The following is a 26082-nucleotide window of genomic DNA, read 5'->3' as shown; positions in this document are numbered from 1 at the left end:
TCCATGCTGCCAACATCTTGATGGCACAGCTGCATTGACCAGTGGTGTGACCACCAGGTAAATGAAGCTGTGGTCATGAGTCCCAAACATAACTGCAGGTATATTAATAGCATTTGCTTTTGCTAGAATAGTTTGTTTCAATCTAGGGAGTAGGTTGGAAAACTATAACACTAATGGTACAGTCATGTTTGTTTTTATAGTGTACATTTTTAACTACATTTTTGAGTCACTATTTTTAATTCACAGAGCAAATGCATTGCTACTATTAGTTATCTGTTTCATGTGGGAAGTTAGAATATTGGCTGAAAGATGTCTGTTAAAGGAATGCTGGAGCTACTTTATCAGGTGAGCTGAGTCACCAGATTGTTGTCAAGGAGAAGGTTACTTCTGCTAATTCATTGTGACAGTTGTTACAATTCAACATCAGTCTTTCTCATTCCAGAGAGGACTTTGGGATAAGTAAACATTATATTGCAAAAGTAATTGTCACACTGTAGTAATATTTTCAGACATTTTGTGGGAGCTCTGTAGGCAAAAGCTTCTTAGACTTGTACAATTGCATGCGTTTAAATGTAAATCTTCCCTTCAACAAATTTCAGCTTGTATAACTGGTAGTGATTTAAAAAAGGCATTCTGAACCATCCTTACATTTTCCTGTTACTTAACATTCAGACAAAACCCTCCAAACCCAGCGTGTTTGGACTATTAGTTCCTCTAGGAATTTTGCATTTTTTCCTTTATCCTGAAAGAGATTTATGTTCAGGAGTATGACTGTAGATGAGTGCATACTCTTTTATGTGTTGAGGTTATGAGTCTTGAAGATAGCAGGGATAAGGCTGCTTTCCTCTCCACTTTTTTCCTGTAGGATTATTCAGAGTTTTTCAGGAGGTGATCTGACATTACCTACACATAGAATGTTAGTGATCTCTAAATAACTTTTCAAGGTCTTTACAGTACTATGGAATTGTGAAAGAATACTCTTTAACTTCTTCACAGCAAACACACATACAGGCACATAGAGAAATCAAATTTGAGAAAAATTCAGGGTTGCCAGGTGGTCTTTGTGGTATTGCAAACCTTGTTGTGGTCTTGTCCTTGCCTGTTCTTAAAGCTGATGAAGTCTAGACTGCTTGCCAAACAAGTCTTATGCCACAGAATTCAAAAGACGAAGGAAAATAAAAAGTTAAAATAATGGGTCTTCTGAGGATTTAATGAAGAGAGAGGTATTGTCCAGAGCAATTCAGGGACTAGTAAGTTAGAGATAATGGTTGTAACTATGTATTTGTGTTTTATTTCAGTTGGCTTTTGAAACTATGAGTGTAATATCAGTTGTTACTAATTGCATGCTGATTGGAATGTCTCCACAAGTGAATGCCCTTTTCCCAGATTCAAAAATGGACCTTATTCTGACTGTGGCATTGGTAGAGGTAAGTCTGCCTTCAAAACAGTGTGTGTGTTTTAGTAGCAAATAACATGAACAACAGTGGAAGTTATACCAGGAAGTAGACTCCCCCCTCCACCCGCCAATATTAAAAGGAAATGTCGATTTCTCAATCAAAGAAGTGTTTCAAAGTCTTGCTTTTTGATTTCTTTCTTTTCTATTTTTTCATGTACTGTGAATGTTATTGCCATACTTTTACATACATTCCCAAGATACCATGTATTTGTTGGTTCTTGTATTTCAAGAATTTAATAGTGCTATTTAAAGAAGCAAAATAACCGCACTTTTGTGAACTGGTTATTTCTCTACTTGGTTTGTGACTCCAGCATATCTTATAAAGACCTCCTACATCATCTTTATGGATGTTTCCTATAAGGCTTATCTGAAACAATTATGTATGATGACTGTAAATACTAGTGATTTTAACAGCATTTGGGTTTCATATTTTCCTAATTCTGTGTAGTAAACACTTGAATGTCATTCCTTTTCATACAAGGAGGGATGTCGATGGGCATTGTATATAATTGAGATTGTCGGAATTTGTCCTTATATATCTATCTTTTGGAGCTTTCTTGTATTGCATTGCCTTGACTTTCATCATTATGCTATTTTAGTTTTTAGGAACTGGATTACTTTTCTTGTGGCAAAAAGTCTGGGTTGTCTATGTGTAGTTGTTAAACTGCATTGCCTTACAGAGGTACAGCAGGAGCACATACTTCTTTGTTGTTGTTTTTACAGATGTTAAGCATTATGCAATGAATTACAAGCTTGCTTTGAGTTTTATTTTCCAAGCCTCAAGGTTTGCAGAGTTAACTCTAATCGTGAATTGTGTCAACTGGTTTACTGAAGTTCACATCTGCGGACAGCCTGATGTATTCTATTATGTGTGTGTGAACATTTGTATTAACCTCAGTGAGGTATTTTAATATGAAAATAATTTGGCAATTTAAATGTAATGCTGTAGTTCATTACTGGACAACATATCCAGAGAGATCATATTATGAAAACAGTATGACTAAATGTAAGCAGTATGGATTTATAGCAGCTTAAAGAGATGGGGCTATTTTTGCCTTTGCTTCCTGGGTATTTATTCCTATCTTATTTGTTACACTGGCACTTTCTTTTATCTGGTGCGTGATGAATCAGATGAGGGAACTGATTTGGGGGAAGCTGTCTGACCCAGTTCACTGGTGAAAGGGAGCAGGACGGAAGTAACTGTATGTGGAAGACACACAGTAATGCTGTAGGTTTGTGCTGAATTAAATTTGTGGGACTTCTGCACCACTGTCTTTTCTGCTGTAAGTATTACTTCATCTAACAGGAAGATGAGAGGAGCACAAATCTGTATTGGCAATATTGCCATGCACCTTTACTATATTTATTAATGATTAAACTGTGCATTTCAGTTGTGAGGAAAAATTCAGGATCAGAACATATCACATTAAACCTCTAGGACAAACCTGGTGCATCTAAAATACATCAGTGTCAATGTAGGAAAAAATTCTATTGGATGTGTCAGGGTGTTGATAGAAAAGCATTTTAGATCACCTAGTAGAGATTCAGAAACACATGATACAGGTAAGTTATTTTACTTTCTGGTGTTTGGTGCAGATGAAGATGAGAATTTTATGGTGTGTTTACACTATTTTGAGCAGCTTGGCAGGCAGTGTGAAAATGTTAAGGAACGTAAGAAATTTCTTTTTAGTAGGCTATGTATGCTTTCGCATGTTCAATTGATGCAGTAACCTACTTAAATCTTAGCTGTCATTAAATATTTTTATCAGGTTTAAGTAATTGAGACTCCAGTTGAATATTTAGATATGTTTGATGCAAAGCTAAATAGAAGAAGCACTGTTCTTACCAAAGCATAGGTATTAGCAATGTCCTTTTTTTTTTCTTTTATTAAAAAAAAAAAGTTAGTGCTTTTTAATAACAATAATACTAATACTCTTCAAATGGAAACATGTTTATATGGCAACAGTTGACATCACTCAGTACAGAAGTAATGAAGCACTGTGTGTGATGTTCTTATAAGCGTTCTGTACCCAGCCCCTACAGATTTATGCAAAATAATTTTTTTTCATTAACAACACTAACTCTACTGCTGTCTACACTTTTGGTGGGAATACATATTGTATCAGCAAAGTAAATGCTAATTAAATAGAATAAAATATTAAGCATTTCAGAATAAATAATGGTAAATATTAAAATAATATTTAATAATAATTTTTAAGTATTAAAACAGCAAATTTTTTTGTTTGAACAGTTGACCTATTTTCATCAATCCAACATCTGCTTCCATAGCAACACGCTTTGAACCAGGAGCAGAATCATGAAACTCCCCTCCTTTACTTATGGATGGATGCTAACCGAGTGCAGCAAGTGTAGTTTTCAAACAGAAAGAAGTAGGTGGATGTCCTTAAAGCAGGAAACAGTAAGCCCTTATTAACATAATTTAAAAATAGTTATATCCCATAGTATGTTTAGTTATTCAGGCTTTACCATAGACACATAGTTTTGGTATGAACTACAGCTGCAAAGTAGGACATTCCAAACAAGCATCTGTGCTTGTGTGAAACTGTTCACAGTCACCTCTGACTTCTTACACTGATTTGAAAAAGAAAGGATATTACTCTGAAGAAGTTTGAATAGTTGTGGGAGTGGGTTAAAACAAGGTGTAACCTTAATTCTGCAGTGCTTTCTTACTTTTCTTTGAAAATTGTTGAAAAAGAGTTTTGTTCATGTGGACTCTCATAAATTCAAAGAATGTTAATCAAATCGGTGTCAGTGAAACTCTGAAAGTTGAGTCCAAGAAATCAGTTGCATGTACAACTCTTAGTAGTGATGAGTATTTTTTTTTTAACAGTACATCAGTAGGGGTGTTATGAAGCAATAGCTGTAAAATACAGCTTAACATGAATGTATCCTAATCTCCTTAAGTAACTCATTGTGTATCCAGCACTCAAATGAGTAAACTAATGGAAAGCTTTTATGCAGAGGTGCACGTAGCCTGGATGTTTTATGTCACATTGAGGCATTTGGGGATTAGCTTGGTAATACTAAATTAATAATGGAGGGCCCACTTGACAGCTGTAATATAAAACCTGACCTTACAGTCTACAAATATAATTTGGGGAAGAATGTAGTTATAAGCTCTGGTATAGATGAGTATGAGGACCTTAGTGTAAGGACAACACTAGCATATTTGTAGTAAACATGGCTTAATAAACAGCTGGGCCATGTGGATTTGATTTCATGGAGTCCTCAAGGATTTGAAATAGATCTTCATGAGCTTCATAAAATATATATATATGTTTAAAAGTTAGCTCTGTAAGAGGTATGGAGTGGAATAAGGGAAGTAACCCTTTCTTAAGCTTTGTTTTTTCTGGGTGAGGAGGAGCTGACAGTCCATTTATCAAAGGCTGGAAAACAGGAATCATAACTTGTTAATAAAGCTGAATAGTTAGTGGTGTTATGTTTAGAAGTGTTAGCTGATCCAAAGTCAAAGTGGTTGAGAGTTGCCTGGTATATCTGCTTTTCTCTAGAGTTCCATTTTATTAAGCGTATTTCTTCATCAAATGTCTCCTGGTGTACAGTAGAAGCTCTTTGAGCTTCTGCTGAGCACTCTTAATGTAATGGTCCCAACATTCAGTCAGCTCAGCAGTAAACTTGACAGTTGTTTCTGAAATGATGTGCCAAAGAAACTGGGAAACAGTACCAGAGTCGAGCAGTTTGGATTCTAATAGATGAGAAGGTGTACTTATCATCTGGTTCTAGGCATCATCATACTTTGCTTTCCAGATAAACTTCAAAATTGGTAAGCATTGCATCCTGAGTGCAGCTGAAGGTCTTTTGAATCTAATTCCTGAGCAAAAGCAATTTTAGGTGGCTTGTTATGTCAAAATGAATGTCTTTTCCCTTAATTTCCTTTTTAAAAAAAAATCCTTAAATGCTTTGCAAGAGATTTCAGTGTTATCTGTTTTTTCCTGATAAAGCTGGGATTTTGTATTTTTATTTTTTAAGAAACAGCTCTAGTTGCCTCTTTTCTTAGCAATAACATACAAGACTCCATTCCGGCAGGGTGGAGCTGAGGCGTGCTTCTGTTCGGTATAGTGTTCTGTATGTGTGGAGCAAACAGCTTTATTCGTGTAGAATTGAGGAATTTGGGATTTAGCAGATACGCAAAGTATATTTACATATTGGCCATCTTTACATAGTAGAGAAACTGGAAGAAATGCAGAAAAAGAGGCTGCATCAGCATACATGCATATATAAATCCATTGACACTAATGGAGTTGTAACAGTGCAAAGTTGAAGCAAAACAGCTGTGTATAAAGCAATTTTTTTCTAAATTATTTCTGTGTTTGTGACAGGTACTAATTTAAAATGTGGTAGCCGCAGAGTTTCATATACAGAATTGGAGAGTAGTCTAGGTTGGAAGGGGGACCTCTGGAGATTACTTGGTCCAGCCTTCTGCTGAAAGCAGAACCCTAGATGAGGTTGTCCATGTCCTTGTCAAGCTAAGCTAAGGCTCGAATACTTCCAGTGAGAGAAAGTCCACCACTTCTCTGGGCAAACTATTGCATTGTTTAATTGTTCTCATGGCAAAGAATTGTGGGTTTGTTGTTTTTTGTTTTTTTTTTTTCTTACAGCAAGAAAAAATTTCCCTGAAGCAACTTGTGGTTCATGGCATCTTGTCCTTTCACTGTGCATCCTTGTGAAGAGGGCACCTCTGTCTTCTCTAAAATTACCCGTTAGGCATTGGAAGACCATGGTTAGATCCTCCCCACCCTCCCGAGCCTTTTCTTTTCTAAGTGGAGCAAACTGAGTTCCTTCAGCCTTTCTTCATATGTCAGGTTCTTCAACCCTGTAGTCTTGGCAGCCGTCCAACAGGCCCCCTCCAGGTTTTCAATGTATGTTCTCCAAGTTGCCAGTGCCACTTTTAAAGAAATAAGGAGTGCTTTCCATGTGGGCTTATCCCCTTGTATCTCCTTGCTAGTTGCAGTGTGTATTCTTTCTTTGTCCTCAATCTATTTGCTCTTTAATCAGAGAAGATAATTTCTGGAAGCAGTTGTACAACTCCTAACTTTCTTACTCCTGAAATTTTTTTGGCAACAGTCTCCAGGTATCTGTCTTCCCATGCGCTAATTCTTTTCTGTGGCAGTGTGTTTCTTCCATACTAAGATGCATACTTATATGCATGCATATATACCACATGAGTGTGTTTCATTTATAACCCAAGTAGTTTGTCAGTTTTCAGGTATAAATGTAATGAGGAGTAATTACTGGTAAATATTTGATTTTTTTGTTTAATTTTCTGTCTAATAGTTAAGTGTATAGGAAAAAAAATTGATTATTTAGGTATAATGAATAAATATTAATGAGGAAGTTACACGTAAGGCTTTTTCTGTAATGTTTCATGGTAAGGTACAAGCCTTACTGACAGTTCCTTTTTGAGAAAATATTTAGCAAGCTTATTCATCAGGTATTATATTTTAGTGAAACAGATACCCTAGCCAAGACCTATCTGTGCTTGCACTTGTGCCAAAAATAGAAAAATACAGAAAGATAAATGGAAAAATGCACTTTGTGTAAATTGTGTAATTATTTGGTTCACTGATGTATATATACATAAAATAATTCTGCAGCATTACTAATTCTGAATGTTAAAAAAGATTAATCCAAGCCACTGGTGATTTCAATTAACATACTGTTTTTGTTCAAGAATACCTCTACCTCAGCTGCAAACATATACACAATCATATATAAAAGTCCTCTTTTAAAAATCTGGTGTGTACATTTTCATTTTTGATATACAAAATAGTAATTTGATTTTTATATTCTAGCCTGGACAGGTAAGCCACTGCAGTTTGGTTTACTTCTAGATATGCAATTGTGAGGCATAAAAATAGTTTGATATTTTAATTTAAAGCTGAAACCCTGGCAAAAATTACCAGAAGATGCTGATGAATAGTGTTGGTATAACACCTAGTGGAAGTTTCTAAAGGTTACTGGAGTATAAAGACTTAACAAAGTTTACTGATTCTTTAGTTTACTGTTTGACAAAAAAATGAACTCAAATTTCTGTGCATTTTATACAGATTGTACTTTGCAAAAGGTTCTTGAAACTGTAGGTTTAGTTTGAATATGAAGTTATGAAATATTTTCGATCAGTTATTCTTCTGAGTAACAGGGGAACAGATTGCTCTCAGGGATTTTTTTTCTCACCTTAGTGAGAATTTTAACCTTTCAGATGGGAGAAGGATTTATGGATTTGTCTGTATAAAATTTTATAAATGATTGCCGCTGAACCAGACTCCTGGGACCATATCAACGAGGTTAAAAAATACAACAGTTTTGCTGGTTGTACATTAATATGGATTATGCTTATTTCTAAAATAAAAATTTATCACAGATCTTTTTATTGCCATCTACTGGTTCTTTTGAGATATTCATTCTGATTTAGTGTAGATTTTTGGTCACTTTGAATCTTAAAGATTAATGGCAAAAGCTTGTCAGAATGAAAGCAAACATTAAAATATTCAGAGCTAAGTAAGTTTCTAGTTGCTGGTTGTATTCTGAGGCTTTTTGCTAGTATAGAAATTAAAATGAATATTAACATCTATCTATTCTTAAATAGTCCAATGGCGTTTTGAAAGTCTCAGAATTTAAAACAGTATTTGTGGATTTTCCTATTTGTGAGTCATTTTAATTTGTTCGTCCTTATTTTCTGTTCTTAAACACTTCCTTTTTCAGATTCTTAAATTGCTGTGTTGGAAGTTGAAAAATAATCACACAGATGAATGAATTGTCCTGTTCAAACCACACAAAACCACTGAAATGTGTTAAATATGGGGTATGTGTAGTAATATGTAGGACAGCAAGAAACCACTGTATTGCATCAGGTTTTTCAACCCTGATAACTGAAATGTGTTGATGCGTTTTACTACTGTGTCTACCCCAACTGAAGCATTGTATTTTGACAGTAACTTTCTTTTCTTGCTTTAGGGTGACGCAATTCAGAATTTGATTTTCATCTTTAAGTAAATACATGTCTTGGTTGTAAAGGTCAGACTTGGTGTATGAAATACAGCTTTTTTTTTTTTTTTAACAGATTATTTTGATGCAGTTGAACTAGGAGTATGTACAAAGGAGTGACTGAGCTGGGTCAGATCATGGGTCTATCTAGGCCACAATTCTTTCTGCAGCAGAGGCCAAGGGAAGAGTAATATTAGTATAGCCAGCTATGTAGTCATGCTTCCTCAAAATGTATTCCCAGGATCTGGTAATGTGCAGTGTAAACCTTTTTAAGGACCTGTCTCGTTACTGAAAATGAGCTGGCCAGAGCTTCATATGAAAGTGTGCAATGCTTTCATACAATGGCATATCCACTTTTTCAAAAGAACCTGAATTATTTTATAGTAAAGAGCTAGTTAAGCAACTAATATACTGTTAGCTTCATCATGTGTATTCTACCCTGGATTTTTCTAGCTTTTCTCTGCTGCTTTTTCAGTTGTCTTTTCTGTGTAAGGACTTTAATTCTAAATTGGATACTGCCAGTGTGGGTGTGACATTATAGTGGAGGTTAAGAAGTTGGTGGCACAGGAAGCCCTCTCACTGGGAAAGAAAAGCTGGGAGGTATCTCAGTAGAAACAGTGATAGCAAAAAGGGAATACTCTCTTCTTGCCATCAGCCAGGTGGTGGTAGGAACAGGGAGCTACAAAGGTATCAGGTGCTAGTTAGGTGGAAGACCTGAACTTTCAAGAAGGATCACAGCAATGCTTTAGCTCATGTTGGGGTCCCTTCAGTAAGAAGCAGAAATGGGTGTGTCTTCTGGGATTGTGCCATTCCTCATGAAATTAACATTATCTGGTAGATACTACTGTATTTTTAAACCATGAGTATACTAGGAAGGATGGATGGGAGAGATACCTTAGGAATTCTTCCTGGAAGAGAGCATATTCCTTAACTATGCTAGTAAGTGCTTCAGAAGTGTCAACCTGGAAAAACAGCAGAAGACTGAGTAAGAATATTTTTTTCTGTTCCTTCTGGGATTTTGCAAGACTGCCAAAATGACAGAACTTCAAAAGCGAAGATGAATAGAGAATGGATCTTTGGGGATAATTACAAGACATTTTAAAGAACTTTATAAGAATCAGACTTTCAGATCTCTTTAAAACCCACTTAGCTTAATATTTCCCACAAAGAAGTTTCCTTTAATGTATAAATTATGGTATTTTCAACTCAAGCCTGATCAGGATGTACAGCTTCCTTGCTGGCAGTTGGAAGTTGAATGGCCAGACAAAAGCCAAGTTAATACCTATTAATATTCATTGTTTACCTTCCACTTGATTAAGATTAGTAATTGTTTAATGACAAGGTAGAGTATGAACATTCAAAGCCTCCTGGCTTCACAACCATTCCAAGGTTGGCTTAGCATTTCATGGAACTGAATTGTTTTGTTCTGTAGGTAACATATTAGTTTATTAAGTGAAATTATTTAAATAATTTTCTGCAAATTTGATATCCATAGCTGCCAGCACAAGCCTGAATAATGGCATTTCCTAGAGAATGTAGGGCTATAGGATTCAGATACCATATTTCCATACATCTGTGATGCAGTTTGCAGCAGCATTTCTTTGTATCGTTCTGACTAGAAGCCTTTGTTTTCAGGGACTGTGATGTTCTTCCTGTCTCTGAAGTTTTATATAACTTCTTTGTCTAAGGTTGTATGTTTTGGTTGGTTGGATTGGTTGGTTTTAAAACTGTGTGTAGCATTGGAGGATAAATCCGATTTGCCATTTGTATCCTCAGATGATTGAGAGTGAAAATCAGTGGCTCTGAGCAGGTAAGGGAACCCAAAGGTAGAAAATGTGGGGTTTGCAGCTGCAGTTGGAAAAGATGTGGAGATCAGGAGGTCAGTAAAACTGTCTCCAAATAGCAGGAGAAAGCCAGTCATACATGTATTGGAGCCTCTGTATTGTTGATTAGATAAAAACACCTCTTTTCAGAGAGAGTCTTAGTGATGTAATGTTGATGCTTGTGTGTTTTCCAGTTATAAAATTGCAGAAGAATTTGCTTATCTTTTATTAAATTTTCTTTGCAATAACTTCCAACGCTCTGGTTTGGAGCATTAAGCCTTCTGGATTGACTTTTGTATTTATGTTGTTGACTTAGTTACACACCTGCTTAGTATTGTAATTAGTAGTCATTTATTGGAAACTTCTGTTCTTTAAAAATTAGCTAAATTTGTTGCTATAGTTTCTCCCCTCCTGACCCTCTTCAGAAAAAGTTCCAAAGCATCATTTGCTTTTTAAAATATGGGTTTATAAAAAAAAATTCCCTTTCTTTTTGTTTGCTTGCTTTATTTTATTTTTTAAGTGCTGAGAGCCACCTGGCACACTTAACTGAAAACTGATTTTGGAACTCAAATTGTACAAGAAAATGCAGTATTGGATTGAAAGGCTGTAGTATAGAATTAATTTTTTTTAATAGTCTCTGTGAAAACTTTTTATTAAACGCCAGCTGAAGATAGTCATGAGTCATGCTGTAAAGTAAATATCAAAAGAAGTGGGTTTAATTACTTCATTTTTGCACTGGAAGGAAGTGTCAATCCAGTATTTCACTCTTCTGATCAGAAGAAATTAGTGGAATGATGTGTAATTTTCAAAGGGATTTTTCATTAACTGTGGCAGTGTGCAAGCTGCCTGGTATGCTGCTGCTTTCTATTCTAATACCTTGAACAGTCCTTTTGAAGTCATGGGAGATTCTAATGCATGTCTATAATCGGCTAAATCTCTACAATGAATAATACAAAGGAGATACAGTTAGAAGCTGCTGGGAATTCATAAACCATAATATGTTTGATCAAGGTTAGTTTTAGTCAGAGGATTTGTCGTAATATAAAAAGTATGTGTGTGCGTGGTATAGGGATTACAGATAAACCAATATCAAATATAAGGGTATCTTTTATTAAACTTGAAATATAGAATTTGCAATACTTGAGTTTATCTGCATCTCTGTGTGTTTTTTTCAGAAGTTCATAACCATTGCAAATTCTGAGTGAAACTTGGCTTAAAATCCAGTGACATGGGAATAAACAGTTTATAAAAGGAAATGTTTAAATTTTTACTGTTATAGCTTAGCAAATAAAGTTATTGAATTCAAGTACTTTCTTGTTCTTCTAGCTTCTAAAAGGCTTCACTTTAAAAAAAAATGTCTATACTAGGAATAGCTTGTAACATAAATTATTAATGCATCTTGAAGAATAGCATGTTGGAGAAAATTGAAGTATTAGTTTATTCTAACACTGGTTGCATTTGGTAGTTCTGCTTTATTTCCTGTGTAATTAGAGGAAGTGTGGGAGGAAGCAGGAGAAATATGATGAGTATTAGTTGACGTCTTTCCAGTGGCTTTCATGCCAGTTTAACAAAATAATACTGGGGAAAGTTTATTACACTTTTTTAAAAGTATAAGATGTGTATGTAGGAAGGATTTGAGGGATAACTCCTTACATGTGAATAAGGAGTCCACAACCCAGACTGTAGAGTGTTCCTGCAAGTGTTCCTGTTTCTGTTCCACTCCCTGTAGTTACCAGAGACTAAAATTACTTTTAAATTCTTACTGCAAGCTGTCCTTTAAGAATCAAAAGCACAGTTTATAGTGAGAATGGGATGTGGCCATATTCCTTCCCATAGAGACAGCAGGTTGAAAAGTGACACTGGTACTATTATGTTAATAGGTTTATGAATTGGTCTTCCCTAAACTTGGATGGTCCTTTCATGGCCAAATAAAACTGACTTTGGATATGTCAGAAGGAATGAGTCGATCTGCCTCTTCAGGACTTCCAGCTTGGATTATTTTGGTGCGTATCTTGAAAGCCACATGTAACACAAAACATAACTGCTGATTTCCTAGGTAGTATGGAGACTGCAGTTCTTTCACAACTGCATGGTCTTTGTATCAGTGCGATTGGAATTGCAAGTTCTGCACTTGCTGAGTATAGGTAGAGCCTTCTACCATTTTGTTTTTCTGTTTTTATGAATCTTTCAAGTTGCTCAGGCTTTCCAAGCAACCTCAGGTGCTATGGTGGTTACACTAAGACCTTAACTACCCAGAGATGTTAACAAAGACAGTTACTGAAAAAGACATGTTAGAGGTGCACCTCCTCATGTGGATGCTCTGTTATAGTATTATAATAATTTTATTCTAGTATAAATCTTCAAAATAAGATGTTCCAAATCCACTGAGTTTTTAGTCTGTTTTCCATGTCTCCTTCCCTCCCTCCCTGTTTCTGAACGTGGAGGGAATAACAGTAGTGGCAGCTTGCTCTTCCATCCCACCCCCTCTATGTAGATTAAACTTTGAGATCTATAGTTATGCAGTTTAATTACAAAATAATTGGTACAGCAATGGATCAAAAGCTGTACGTTGTAAAATGTCTTCTGAAGCTGAAGTGTAAAAGTACATACAGCTGTATGACACATTTTTCAAATTTTAGCTAGGGAAGCTACATGCAAGAATTGCCTTTCTAATAGAAACACTGAACAAAAACGGGGAGGGAATCCAGCTTCCTTTGCAATGTCACATTATATTAATAATTGCAGCTGCATCTTGCTTTGCTCAGCTTCCCTCTGAAGACATCTGAACTGCAGAGATACTGCGAGTGATAAGAGCATATTAGAAGCCATAAAAAGAGGCAGATGCTTCTTTGGATCCTACAAAGTAATTGTGGCTAATACATAAAAAGCTGTATTGTGGCTTCTTTTTAAAGTTTGGGAGAAGACTTAGAACTTTGCTGACTCTATTTCCAACAAAAGAAGCCTCCTGTCTTGTCATTTTCTGTTGGTGCGTTGTCTAGAGATACTGCCTTGGTACAATAATACTGATGCATTTCTGCTAGTGCAAGTGTGTTCTTCTGCATGTGTATACATTTTATAACATACAGTGATAGTTTAGATTTTTTTGGCAGAAAGTCAAGACTTAAAGATAAATTTCCATTAGATTCTTTGTGCATACTACCCTCTATAGCTAAAAACTGTCCCTTTGTCATATGTACCTTTCTAATGTGCTTTATATTACAGAATTATAGCTACATTTGGGAAATCAGTGTTGAAACTGTGGAGAGCCTGAGAGGGCTGCCTAGTGTTGTGGTGTCTACCTCAGGCAAAGCTTGACTTTGTCAGAATGGGACTCAAGTGTGTGTTGTTCTTCCTCTGCTCGCATCTATCCTATTTTTCATCAGGAGAAAACACGGGTGGCTGTTTGAAAGTGCAGGAGCTGCACTGTTACACTGGTAACAGCTCCCCCAGTCTGGCTGATCGGGGAGTGAAGATTCAAAATGTTTTGTGGACCCTGCCCTTAAGTTTAGCTTAAATAACTTTCCTCCCCCTGCTCTGAACGAGGATCATGTAACCTTAACTAAGATGTGAGGTTCCTAGCATGAGGATTTTCATGAATAGGTTACTTGAGAACAATGAACTTTCTATTCTTGTAGTTAGAAAGCTTTTAACAAAAATCTCCCAAGTGCAGGTTAAGCTGATATACTACTTGTAGTACAGAAAAGTAATCGGTCACTGTTCCCTTCATGATGACTTTCTAACTGCTGTGGTGTTCCTGTCTTCTATTTCCTAAACTGCATGAACTCAGATCTTTCACCTCTTCCTCACAGGTCAATTATTTCAAAATACTTGGTTTTGTTCTTACCAGGATTGTCTCTATTTTTTAAATGATGATACCTGAAACCAGATGTAAGCGCATAAGTTTTACTACACTTCTGAGTATAAAAAAAGTTCAGGTGCATCCTATGTTCTATGTGATGCTCTTTTTAGCATGTCAGAAGGTTTTTCTGTCTTTTCTGCAATGACCTTGTACTGAATATTTCTTTTTTTCTGAATTGGTGCTATTCATCTTTCAATGTGTAGCTGTTTGTATTCACTGAATCTCATCTTGTTCATTAGGACTATTTCTTCAGTTTTTCAGGATCACTGAGTTCTAATCCAGCTCTTCAGAGCACTTGGATTTCTCCTTGCTTGATATCATATGTGCAGTTCTTAAGCTGATTTTCCTGTTCAATCACCAAAATTGTTAATGAAACTACTGAACTAGGGTCTGATCCACCACAAGTCTTTGTAGGCCCCCATGGGATAGTCCTTCCAGCTTGACAGTTGCCAATGATTACTGTTGGAGGGCTTTTCTTTTCCAGTCAGTTGTGTGCTTCCCTATTCCGTTACTTGATTTAGAGTGTTTTGAGAGTAACACAACTACTATAAATCTTGTCAGAGTAGTTACATTTACTTTTATTGTTGCTTCTGAACCCGCGTTTGAGGTTATATGCATTTCTGCACTATGGTTTCATTGGTGAATGGTTTTGCAAGGAAATTCAGAAATATACATTGATTTTTAGAAATTGGTTTCTAGCTATCAAACAAATTATAACAAAATGTCTTATTGTCTGCCACTGTTCTCTGAATTGTAACCAATTAGTGTTATATCAAGGCATGGATATGTCTGTATTAAAACATGTGCATGATAGGCAAAAATCACACAGAAAAAGGTTTACGTAGGCCAAAAAGTTAATTGTTCTTTGTGTTGATAGAATTTTGTTGGCGCTTGCGTTTCCAAAGAAGTCTTTGTTTTAGAATCTACCTGATAGGCTGCAGGTTTGTCCCGGTGAGAAAAGACAGGGGTCTGTTCTGTGAGCCTATGGTGTGCTGTGGTTTCCTATGCTTGCCTCTACTCAGAACAGAAAGAAGGTCTGGTGTTCTTAGATAAGCAGTGTTTTGTGGAGGGCGATTAGTGACCTCTCCCAGCGTAGTCTCCATTATAACGGCCTGTGAGATTGCAAATACACCAAGGTGCTGTCAGTGAGCTCTTGAGTCGTTAAAAATGTAGTGAAAGTTGTGATCTTGCCAAACAACAGCTAATTCTGTTTTATTAAACTGCTGAATATGTGCAAATATGTACCAGTTCAGAATGACCGTCCCTTTGGACCGTTGTTCATGTAATAACGATTTGCTGGATTGCTGCATTAAAGGAGGAGGACAGGTATGTGGATGGGAGGTTTTTACCCATACTTGCTAATCTAAAATCTAGTCTATTTTATTTTAAAACTAGCTAGTGTGCTAGTCTTCTGTTAAGAAATGGTAACATAATATTTAGGAAAATTTGACAGTGTGAAGTCTGGCAGTGTTTGAAGCTGAGTTGCTACAGATAAAATATCTGATGCATTGGCAACATTTTGCCAATCATAATGCAAATTACTGCCACAAACATAGGTCAGAGTTGGTGGCGTTTCTGTTTTCAGTTCACTGCCTAGTATTTAAAAGTAGAGAATAAATATATTTAGGGAAGGGAAATGCAGTAGCTTAGAATGGAAAGAACACAAGCATTCATTTATGATTCTGGTAATCAAGGAGTTTAAGTGCTAGTGCATGGTGGAGTTTATTATCTATGTATTAGTATACTTAAAAAAATCATAAAATCTGGAGAATTCTGTGGCATTATGCTAAATTAGTTTTGTACCTTTGTTGACAGTTTTATTCTTTGTTGATTATTATGTTTTTATCCCTGGATTTAATAACCAAGCCACACACTCATGCTTAAGATAAAGTAAGCTTGTCATCTTCAATGAATAGCTTCCAAAAGAGGTTGTAGATAGGCCATCAGTGGCTCAACCTTGGTTAGGAGATAGGAGAGTAAGATTTTTATGCTGGAGAGGAGGTGCATAGAATGTCTGAATATGGCAGGTCTCACGATTATTTTACCACTAGAGGGCTGATTTGTATAACAGTGAAAAGTGTGCTTGAGAAGGCTTTCTGATGCTTTATATGGTCCAAGAAAAAAGAGAAAAAGCACCACATATGGAAGTGTGACACTGAGGAGATCGATATCAGACTACAAAGTTAAGAATATTATGAACTAGTTATTTCTTCTAAACTCAGAAAATGAAATAAGAGTTTGTGTCTCAGTGTACAACTAGACATATAGAGCCTGATTAGGAGTAAGAAAAGATTGGAAAAGAGAAATTAGAATGTCCCATCCAATTCTGTTTTTAAGAGTTTTGCTGTTTATTTGACCTGTGCTTAAAGCACCTCTTTGACAGAGTCATGCATTTTTTTGACATCAGTTGCATTATCTTGGTTTCTACTTTTCTTTTGCTTTTCATCACAGGTGAACATTTCTTCATTTTTATGGTCCACACTAGCATGCAAGATATTTCTTTGGGAATCTGTTTAGTATGGAATATGCCTCATTCACAGCACCAATGAGAATCCTGGTGCAAGTGTCCTCTCTTTCCTGTTCATAATGGCAGAATGTAACATCTCTTTTGGCACTTTCCAAGAGCCTCTCTTGTTTTGAAACATTGTGTGGTAGTTGCTTGGCTTCTCAGCACAGAATCTGTGGAGACAGCTTTCCTGAAAACTGCTACTAGCTTTGGGTTTTTGCATGCATATGCACTTAAAATTAATTTTTGCAAAACTGTAGTTGTTGGTCTGATTCTGTTCTTTTGTTTAGAGATCCTGCAAATTCTTTTTAATGAGTCTTAAAATGTGCAGTTGTCATTCTGGGTTTTGTGTCTGTCATTAGCAAATATGAAATCCCTAATGTAGACAGTGCAGCTTCATCTTTTCTCAGTAATGTCTAGATACGTTGCTTTGGTTTGCATTTGGTTTTGTTTGTTTGTTTGTTTTCTTTATAAAAAGTACGTACAACTTGGCAACAAAACTGTTGATTATATACCAGAGTTCTTGCTGGTAGTAATTACACAATGGGACGTTTAAAGGAAAGTTTGACAGAATATCTCCCTTTAAAAACAAAAAAAAAATTAAGGCAAAATTTTGTATTTTGAAACAAAAAAAAGTAGTTGTCTAGTTTTTATTTCCATCTTGTTCACTGATATTTCTTCTCCAGAAGAAACCATCCCTTTGGAAGTCTAATGTTCCATACCACTACAAAACTGCATTTCTGTGCAGATAATACTTTTCTCATTTGGTGTAGTTGCTTGGTGTCAGAATGCTGTGATGAAACAAATGGTGGCATGTATTGCCTGTCCACACTAACTTGACTCTTAGTAGTTGTAGATAAAGATTTGGGTTTTTTTTCCTCTTCCTGTTTCCCAACTGTTACCAAAAACTGTAGACAACAGTGACTTCTCTCATGAGTGTCTGTGACAGCTGTAAGACCTGGATGCCAAGTTCTGGCTCCCAAGCCTTGACCTCTTCTTTGGCTTCTTTTCTGGTCTCTTGGCTGGCTCCTCTGCTTGTTGCTGTGGCAGCTGTGGAATCATCTCTGGAGCTGATTGATGCAAACCTAGCTTGTTCAGATTCTGCTTTATTCTTGGTGATGCCACTTCTCTTAGACTTAGTACAGTTAGATTATCCGTATGTTTTTAATATATTCTAAGAGTGAGAATTCTTAAAATTCTCACATTGCTGTGATTATAAATATTGATTTTTTTTTTTAATTTTCTTACTGTAAATAGAAAGTGGTTCTATTTTACTTGGAAGTAAAAACAGTCTGAATGTAAATACATGGGACAAAGAACAGTAATCCTCCATCCCTGACTTTTTTGTTTGGCACTAACTTTCTGGATAAAAAGAATAACAGTGCTTTCATTGTATGAAATATTTCAGCAACTTTGTAAAGAGCAAGTATGTGTGAGACATGGTTAAAATGGCTTAAAAGGGATGTGCTTATAATTTGAAGACCAGCATGTATTGAATGTTTGTTACCTATTCACACATTTAATATCAGTAACTAGGTAGGAAGAGAGTCTAATCTGGTTTGAAAGAGGTTCAGTCGATTTATTAGAGGGAAGGGGAGAAGCAAATGTGTGAATACAGGGTACGGGGCTGGGTGGTGTGTCTAAACCTTGTTTTAGACAACTGGAATTTATGAAAAGGACAATATCCTCTTTTATCTCAGCAAAAAGTGAGGCTTTAGTGCCCTAAAAACCTGTCTATTAAAATGTAGTATCATTAAAGTCCAACTTATAGTGTGAAAACACAAATAAATGACTAATGATGTTAGAGGTGAAGCATTATCCATTTCTACAGCAAAATGATAGAGCAGGACCAAAATCAGCCCTTCAATGAGGATTACATGGTTGCACAGTGGCAGTGGATGTGCAGGGTTTTAAGAAAAGCTGCTGTAACTAGATAACCTCTTGGTATGTTTATCACAATGCCTGTGGCTGTATTTCAGAGCAGAAGAGACAGTTAAAAATACTGAGTAGAGGAATGTAAACTGTTTCTGAGCATTTCAATAAAAAAGATGATGGGGGAAAAAACCCAGGTTTTATCCTAACTACTCACAGTGTATTAGAACATAAACATTCCTCCTCAAACCACTCCAAAATAGCTGTGAAATAAACAGAGAGATTCAGAAGAGCCAATATCCCATCCTGCTGGAGGAAATGGAAAGAACGGATATTCCTTATATCAAGGATCATCCACATAAATGACAGTTTGGCCACAGATTACAAGCTGGATTGGGGAAATTCCATATGGTCATGTATTTTAGTGGCTCACAGTGTTTTGAGGTAGTCAGGGATTGATTGCATCCACCAAAAGATGTAAAATGCCACATCCTTCTGTCTTGCTGCCACCTTGCATCCCACAGGTTTGGCCACTGTTGTTTATGAACCTGATTTGATTCCTGAGGAGAGTTGCCCCATCTGGAAGCTTATCTATTTGTCCAAGAGAAGAAAAATAGTAGAACAGTGCCATAGTGGCATGCAAGAGAAAATGTAGAACTGTAGGAATGGGTAAGAATCCAAACCAGCTCCAGTCTGCAGAAATACTAGCCGATGAAGAAGCAGAATCTGCTTAGTTGGGGTTTTCATTCTCACAATAGTTCCTGACACTACTGTACACTTAGTTAATACTGCTTGCTTCCATGAACTGGAGAGAGACAGACCTTGTCATGCTCTCAACCTCAGCTGTTTGGGGGGGAGGAGAGAATTTAAAAAAGAGAAGTTCAAGATGAAATGTGCGTATGAGTCATTTCAATACTTGGGAGTTTTTTGTAGATAGGGAACATCAGGTACATAACTGTACAAAGGGTAGGAGAAAGAAAGGACTAGATCAAAGCTCTTCTGGTTGGAAATATTAAAACATATTTGCATATCAGTTAATAATTTGCCATACTTTTTAAGGTATATATTAACTTTCTAAATCTTTCCAGAAATATACATTGTAATTTACACAAGTAAATTAATTCCGTACTGTAGCCACTTTTTAATTTTTACCATTTACAGTTTAAACATTAGTAACAAAAATAAGAGTAATTTCAATATTGTAAATGTGAATGCCAAGATTTTACTCGTAAGTGCAAAGTAAATCTGCAACCGATTTAGTGTTACTGATTTGTGTCTCTTAATGAGTATATAGTTTTGTGAGACCATGAGTGTTAATTTCTAACACATTGATAGTTTTCATTAGCCAGTTATAAATATATGTTCCCAAATTAAAATTCTGTCCAGATCCACCTCAAGATCCAAGATGTTCCCTTAATAGCCTAAGGCTTCGTCCTCTGACTTTGGAAATCTTTTAATGTGGTTTCAGGTTTTGAATATTTGTGTTGGTGCATATTTGAATTTAGGTTCCAGCTCTGTCTATAAAGACACGTAGCAGAACACTGCCTTTGTTTTGCACAGGAGAGGCCTTTTTAATGTTGGATGCCATGAATGCTGGGCATACTTTGAAGACTTCTCTCGTATCTGAGATATGAGGGGAATGTTACTTTGCTTAAAGGATTTTCTTCTATTTGTGCTTTTTCATCCCAGAGTTAGTGCCTCCTGCTGCCTACCAGAGAGCATTGGCAATCACTTCCAAATGTATGCTTTCCTAACTTTGTATAATCTTTTCTGCCACTGTGTGAGTGGTTTTTTGGAGGTTTTTTTGGTCAGTGCTCATTCAAGCCCTCAGTGAGCTTGAAGCCATCCTGGCTGTGTGCTGGTCTATTTTTATCTGATAATTGGTTTTCTTGCTTGAGGGATTCACACATTGTAAATGAAGGTAGTGATTTGCCTTGTCCCTGCATGATATTCTTGTTTCCTGGTGAATTGCCGTGTTGCTTGGTAAAACTGGTTTATTTTAGAATATTAGCTGCAGATGCCTTGAATCAACTAAAGTATAACTGAAGGAAAAAAAATTAATGCAACACTTTGTGAATTTGATAATCACAAAGTTTGATAATTAATTACAATATGTTTTCTTGTGTGCATACAGAGAATGTTCACTATGAGGATGTCTCTTTTTATACAAAAATAATCAATTGATATATGATATGTATTCTTAAAATTGGTTTAAACCAAGATTAAATTTCGTATTTGTGAGTTAGGAAACTGGAGTTGAGGGATGGGGTTATTTTTACCAGAGCTAAGCATTAGTCTTTGCATTGGTAGGAGGAAAATGAGGAATTGAAATTCCTCATTTATCTAACTTACATAATGGAATAAGTATAAATATCTTATCTGGGATTTGGTCAGTTTACTGCAGCTAATGCTATCTTCTTCCCATAGAACGGAACATCTGCCCAAGGTGATCAACATTATTGACTTGTAGTTCATGCTCACTTCCCCTAGGAATAAGTCTATAGGCAGATTTCTTTTTCTGGATCTAGCTTCATGTTTCCACTCATGTTTTCCACTCCTTTGTCACAGGCAACATCCCTGCTAATCTGTTGTGAGAGTACTCCTATATCCGTAACAGTCAAAAGGAGTAAATCATATGTACTTGCTTATCTAACTTTAAATGGATCAGGGGCCCATGACCTTCAGAGTCTGTAAAGGTCATCTTGGAATCACTAGCTTACAAATATCCCAGTACTCTTAGGAAATTACTATAAGAAAAAAGTTGGCAAAGGCTACAATGCTGAAATACATGGAAAAATGTATAGTTATCATCAAATGAGGCACTATGCAGTGCATGATCCAGGTAATTTGCGTGATGTTAATGACTGTAGGGGTTGCTGAACAGAAGCAGTATAGTGAATTTAGCTAGCTGATGTATATTTTAAATTAATCCTGAGAGTTTGTTGTTGTATGGAAATAATTTATTAAAATACACTTTCATATGTAACACTTATTTTGTAACTTAGCATCAGATCTTCACATGCAGTACTTTGACAATGTATTTATTAGAGATGCAGTTTGATCATGTATGTTGAATTGAAACCTTCATGCAGTCACTGCAAAACATTTCAAATATTGGTTCAAATTAATACTCAATCACTAAAGCATTCTGTAGTTCCACTTTCAGTATTGTGATGATATCAACATTGATAAAAATCTGTTTGTGAAAAGTTCTATGCAGACAGAACAGGATTGTGTTTGTGGTGAACAAAGTAGAAAAAAAGTTCATACAGTTTTGTATATTAGTGGTTTTTCAAAATATTTTTTCCCTAACTGATAAGCTTTCATTTCCCATTAAAATTGTGAGCATTATGTTAAGACTCTGGCTAACTCAGTTGCATAACAATATTATTCCAAAGTAGCATATTAATGTTGGTTTGTTTAAACTGCAAAAAAAATCTGTAAGACAGATGTATGTATTTTCAAGCTGATGGTTAATTAGCCAAGGTTAATAAAAAGGAGAGGTAGTATGTTTACAGCCTGTTAGCAAAGTGAAAATATAGCAAGTGGGATTGACGAGCCACTTTATGGGACAGAGCTAATTATGAAAATGGAGTTTATAATGGGAAAGATAATTTTATAGTCCCTATGTGAGTTACTTCCCTAAAATATAAATTGGCAGTATTTTTTTTTAACTGTATCTTTCATCTTTTATTTTCTGAATGTGTTGACACAGTAGATTTTTTTTATTATTTTTTTTACTTAAAATTTTCTAAGTGAATAATGTACATCCATTACTGCTTTTAACACTGTTGTGCTGAGTGGTGATTGCCTGCACAAGCACGGGACATTATCTTCAATAGGTTTAAAAGAAAAAAAGTTAATGCATTCTCAATAGCAGCGTGTTCTTTTTGGGGATTTTAAACAGGGATAATTCAAAAGAAGTTTTTTAAGAAGTTTTTGAGTTCTAGTCTGTCATTTCACATTGATAACTTCTAACGTGTTACCACATGAAAAACTGAGTCAGATTTTGTTTGAATGGGGCTCTTCACATACTTTATTAAATGTATTTTCATGTATGTTATTTTGTTGTAGCAATTGTTGTTTAACTGTTTCTCTTGTATGAGGAACTCTGACTTCTGCCTGGGATAACTTTGGTTCTTTCTGAATAACTGTATATGCTTACAACTGTGATCCTCATTAGATAGCTAGCATATGTATCAAGAAGTTAGTGACTTGGGTTTATGTTATACAGTTTGTTAGGGTACATCCAGGAGTACAATATTATCTTCACTTGCCATTTTACACTGCACAGGATTGTTCATCATCTTTGCTCAGTAGAGGGTTATTTTTTCTTTCAGCTATTACCTTGTAGCTCTTTCTCCAAAATACCTTTGAAATGCAGGATATGTAAAAATATACAGTTAATTGAAAGGAGCTTGTAGGATTAAGTTTGTTACAATGCTTCTTTTTAAATAGCTTCTAATACTGAATAAATCCAAATGTTACGTATATCTGTAGCTCCAAAAGAATCTTAACATGAGAGAGAGAGAGAGATAAAGTTTGACTGGACAAATACTGTTGCCTCAAAATTTAGACAGCTGTTTCATTTTTCTTTTTGATGATCTGGTTGGTGGTTTTTTTCTGAGTTTTAGCCTGAGGAAGTTAAAATGATACCAGTATAATTACTTGGTGCATTAATTATACCAGTGTACTGCATGAACTAAAACTCTAACAGGTCTCTAAAGTGACATGATCTGCTCTTGCACTAGAATAAAAATATCTGCAAGGAATTATACTGAAATAACCCTAGTAGTATGAATATATGTTACCCCATATTGGTGTCACTTCTTGATTAGGCAAGCTCTAAGTATTTATAATATGCATTCCATTGTTTTGGAAGTTGCCCTTTCTCCCTGGTGATTTACCAAGGTACTCAGAACTCAAAACAGTTTCTGCTTGTTTAGTCTTAGAGCTTTAAATTCTGTCTGCGTTAGCATTTTAACCATATTCAGGAACTAGATGGGTTTTGGAAGTTCCTTAGTATTGTTTGGGAGGTAGGGATTTTAGTCCAGATCAGCACTAAATTGGAAAATGTATTTGAATTCTGATAAAGGATAATTTTTGAAGGGTTTTATAGAACACACTAAATAGGGAAAAAAATGCTCCCCACCACAAAACAACCACCCCAGCCTGTTTCAGTCTAGCAGAACTGTGGAACAAGTTTTTTTCAGAAATATTTTAATTGTAGAGTTTTTGGAAAACAAAGGCAAATTCTCATGGTTTTACTTTTATGCCTCCCCAGACAAAATTGATAATTTGCATTCCTGCCTACAGATGTTTCCCTAGTGACAGGATGTTTGGGCTGTGGAAAATAAACTCAATGAAAATTGACTTACAATAGCTTTAACAGGTATCTGTTTATGATCAGTGATAACACAGGTGTGATGCCAGAATAAGCAAAATAATGATTTTGTTTGATGGAGAAGAATGAGTCTGTAATGACTTGAAATGAGAGTCATCTGAGCACTTAAACAGTTTTGCACTTGGTGTTGAAAACTTTTTTTGAATAGTGTACACAGAACAAAACCTGTTTCATTGTTACATAGGCACACTGTTTTGCTATATAGTAAAACTAGGCTGCTGATGCTTTGAACCAATAACGCATTTTAAGTGAAGAAAAATGTTTTAATCCTGGGTCAAAGTAGCTAGTGAACCTGTGTACATTGCTGTATTATCTCAGCAGTTGAGAAAATTGCCTAAGCACAAATAAATGGGCTGACAAAGACCAGTGTTCTGTTTCATTTTCCATTTGCAAGTATGTTTTCTCCTGTTGATTTAAAATATGTGGAAAAATGTGTAGTGATGGGTTTAGAATTTGGTACAGGGCAATTAATTTATTCCTTCTAATTATCTGATATGTACTCATTTTGTGGTAAATGGTAAGGTTCTTGTGAACTTATAACTCTGCTTTTATAATGCAGCTAAGATGCTATTTTAAATCCCAACTGTGGGAAGCAAACTTTGGAAAAAATATTACATAAACAGACGGGATGTCATTTGTGCTCCTTTTCCTCTGCTTGACACTGAACTGGCTCTGCAAGTCTCCTGTGTATACTCAGGAGTATTTTGAGCCAAATGTTTCGATATTTATATCACACACAAGCAAACAAAAACAAACAAAACAGGCAAAACAACAGAGTTGGGAACCCCAATGGGGATAATTTAGCTGCTGTCTTCCTCTGCAGTTCAGATTTAATGTATTTATTTATTAAAGCACAGATTGATCTTATCTTAACATCTAGAAGATACTTTGAGAACAAAATCATTGTTGTGCAAGTCCATCTCTTTTTTAAAGGAAGCTCATGATGAAACAGAGATGCTAGCTTTGATCAGTACTGTCAAAGTTGTTTTGCAATAGTTGCTTTTATATTTTTTTAAGATGCTGTTAGGATGGATCCCATGGTCGGGGATGTGCTTTATCCATGTATGGAGTAAATTTTAGGGTTAAAAAAAGCCTTTTGATGAAAACAGCTTATTTGGTCTGTTTCCCTCTAGCAGTGCTGTATAGCGATCAGGCTGCAAGGAATAATTGATGTGTTTTCAATTACATTTTTCAAAATGTTTTATGAATGAAATGACTAACCCAAAGATAGAGATACAACCTCTGGCATGAGGAGTCCTGAAGCAGCGGTTTGCTTAGACGTATGCTGAGGGAAGCTATCATTATCCACTTGTCTTTTCTTCTGCACTTTCTTCCAGGGACAGGATGTTGGATGTTTGTATGTTCTGTTCTCAAGTAACACAATAGCATTTATTTTCATAACCTTCTAAAAGCAGCTTTCATGTTCTTCAATTTTAAAACCACTGTCAAATGGGTAGGGCAAAGGAGGAAGGACTAGTCTGAGGAGACTCAAAGGTGAGGGCAAAGATACAGTTTATCCACCACATGTTCTCTGGGTGATCTGCAGGCTGATGCTGCTGTCAACACTAACTTCTTCAGAGTGTATTGTTTTAGGCAGGGCAGGTGGTTTTTTCATGGAGAGCTGTGCAGGCAGAACTGAAAAGTTACACCTGTTTCAGTGAGCAGAAACAGAGTCAAAAGAAGAAGGAACTTAGAGCGAAGGACAAGAAACTAGAGGAGTGGCTGCCAAGCTTCTGCAGAAGTGACTGCCTTTTCCCAAGCAGTGCCATTGAGCAGAGACTGAGCACTACAGGTCTGAGAAAGCCAGAGGACTGGTGTAAAGTGCATGATGGCAAGGGGAGAAGGGTAGTGTACACAGTGAGATGCATCTGAGGGCAAAAGAGAATTTAGGCCCTCTGGGGAAGGGCTGGGAGTGCTTGCAGATTATAGTATCTGGGTAGGGTGGCATACAGAAGTATTTGGTAGGAGTCCTTTCTGAAAGAGTATGGAGTTTGTTTGCATTTTGGTACATTTGATGCTGAACTCCTCGAAATGCATGAGGTTCCTCCTGAGATCTCAAAGCAGGCTTTCAAGCCATTTTATTGGTCTCCAATATCTTCTTAATTTTTGAACTTTGTTGGAATGCCTCTGCTGCTGTTT

The 26082-nt window shown here is 36.0% G+C and overlaps 1 protein-coding gene across 1 annotated transcript in view; it reads left to right on the top strand.

Annotated features, from left to right (window-relative positions):
- Nucleotides 1-26082, top strand: part of ANO10 (anoctamin 10) — a 128762-nt gene that overhangs the window by 18948 nt on the left and 83732 nt on the right. Inside the window, exon 10 of the mRNA XM_010562398.1 lies at nt 1299-1427. Coding sequence (XP_010560700.1) covers nt 1299-1427 — 129 coding nt within the window. The remainder of the gene's footprint in view (nt 1-1298; nt 1428-26082) is intronic.

Source organism: Haliaeetus leucocephalus, unplaced genomic scaffold (genome assembly GCF_000737465.1).
Source record: "Haliaeetus leucocephalus isolate CR32 unplaced genomic scaffold, Haliaeetus_leucocephalus-4.0 Scaffold159, whole genome shotgun sequence".
Lineage (NCBI taxonomy): Eukaryota > Metazoa > Chordata > Aves > Accipitriformes > Accipitridae > Haliaeetus > Haliaeetus leucocephalus.
This window is presented reverse-complemented; position numbering and strand designations above follow the sequence as displayed.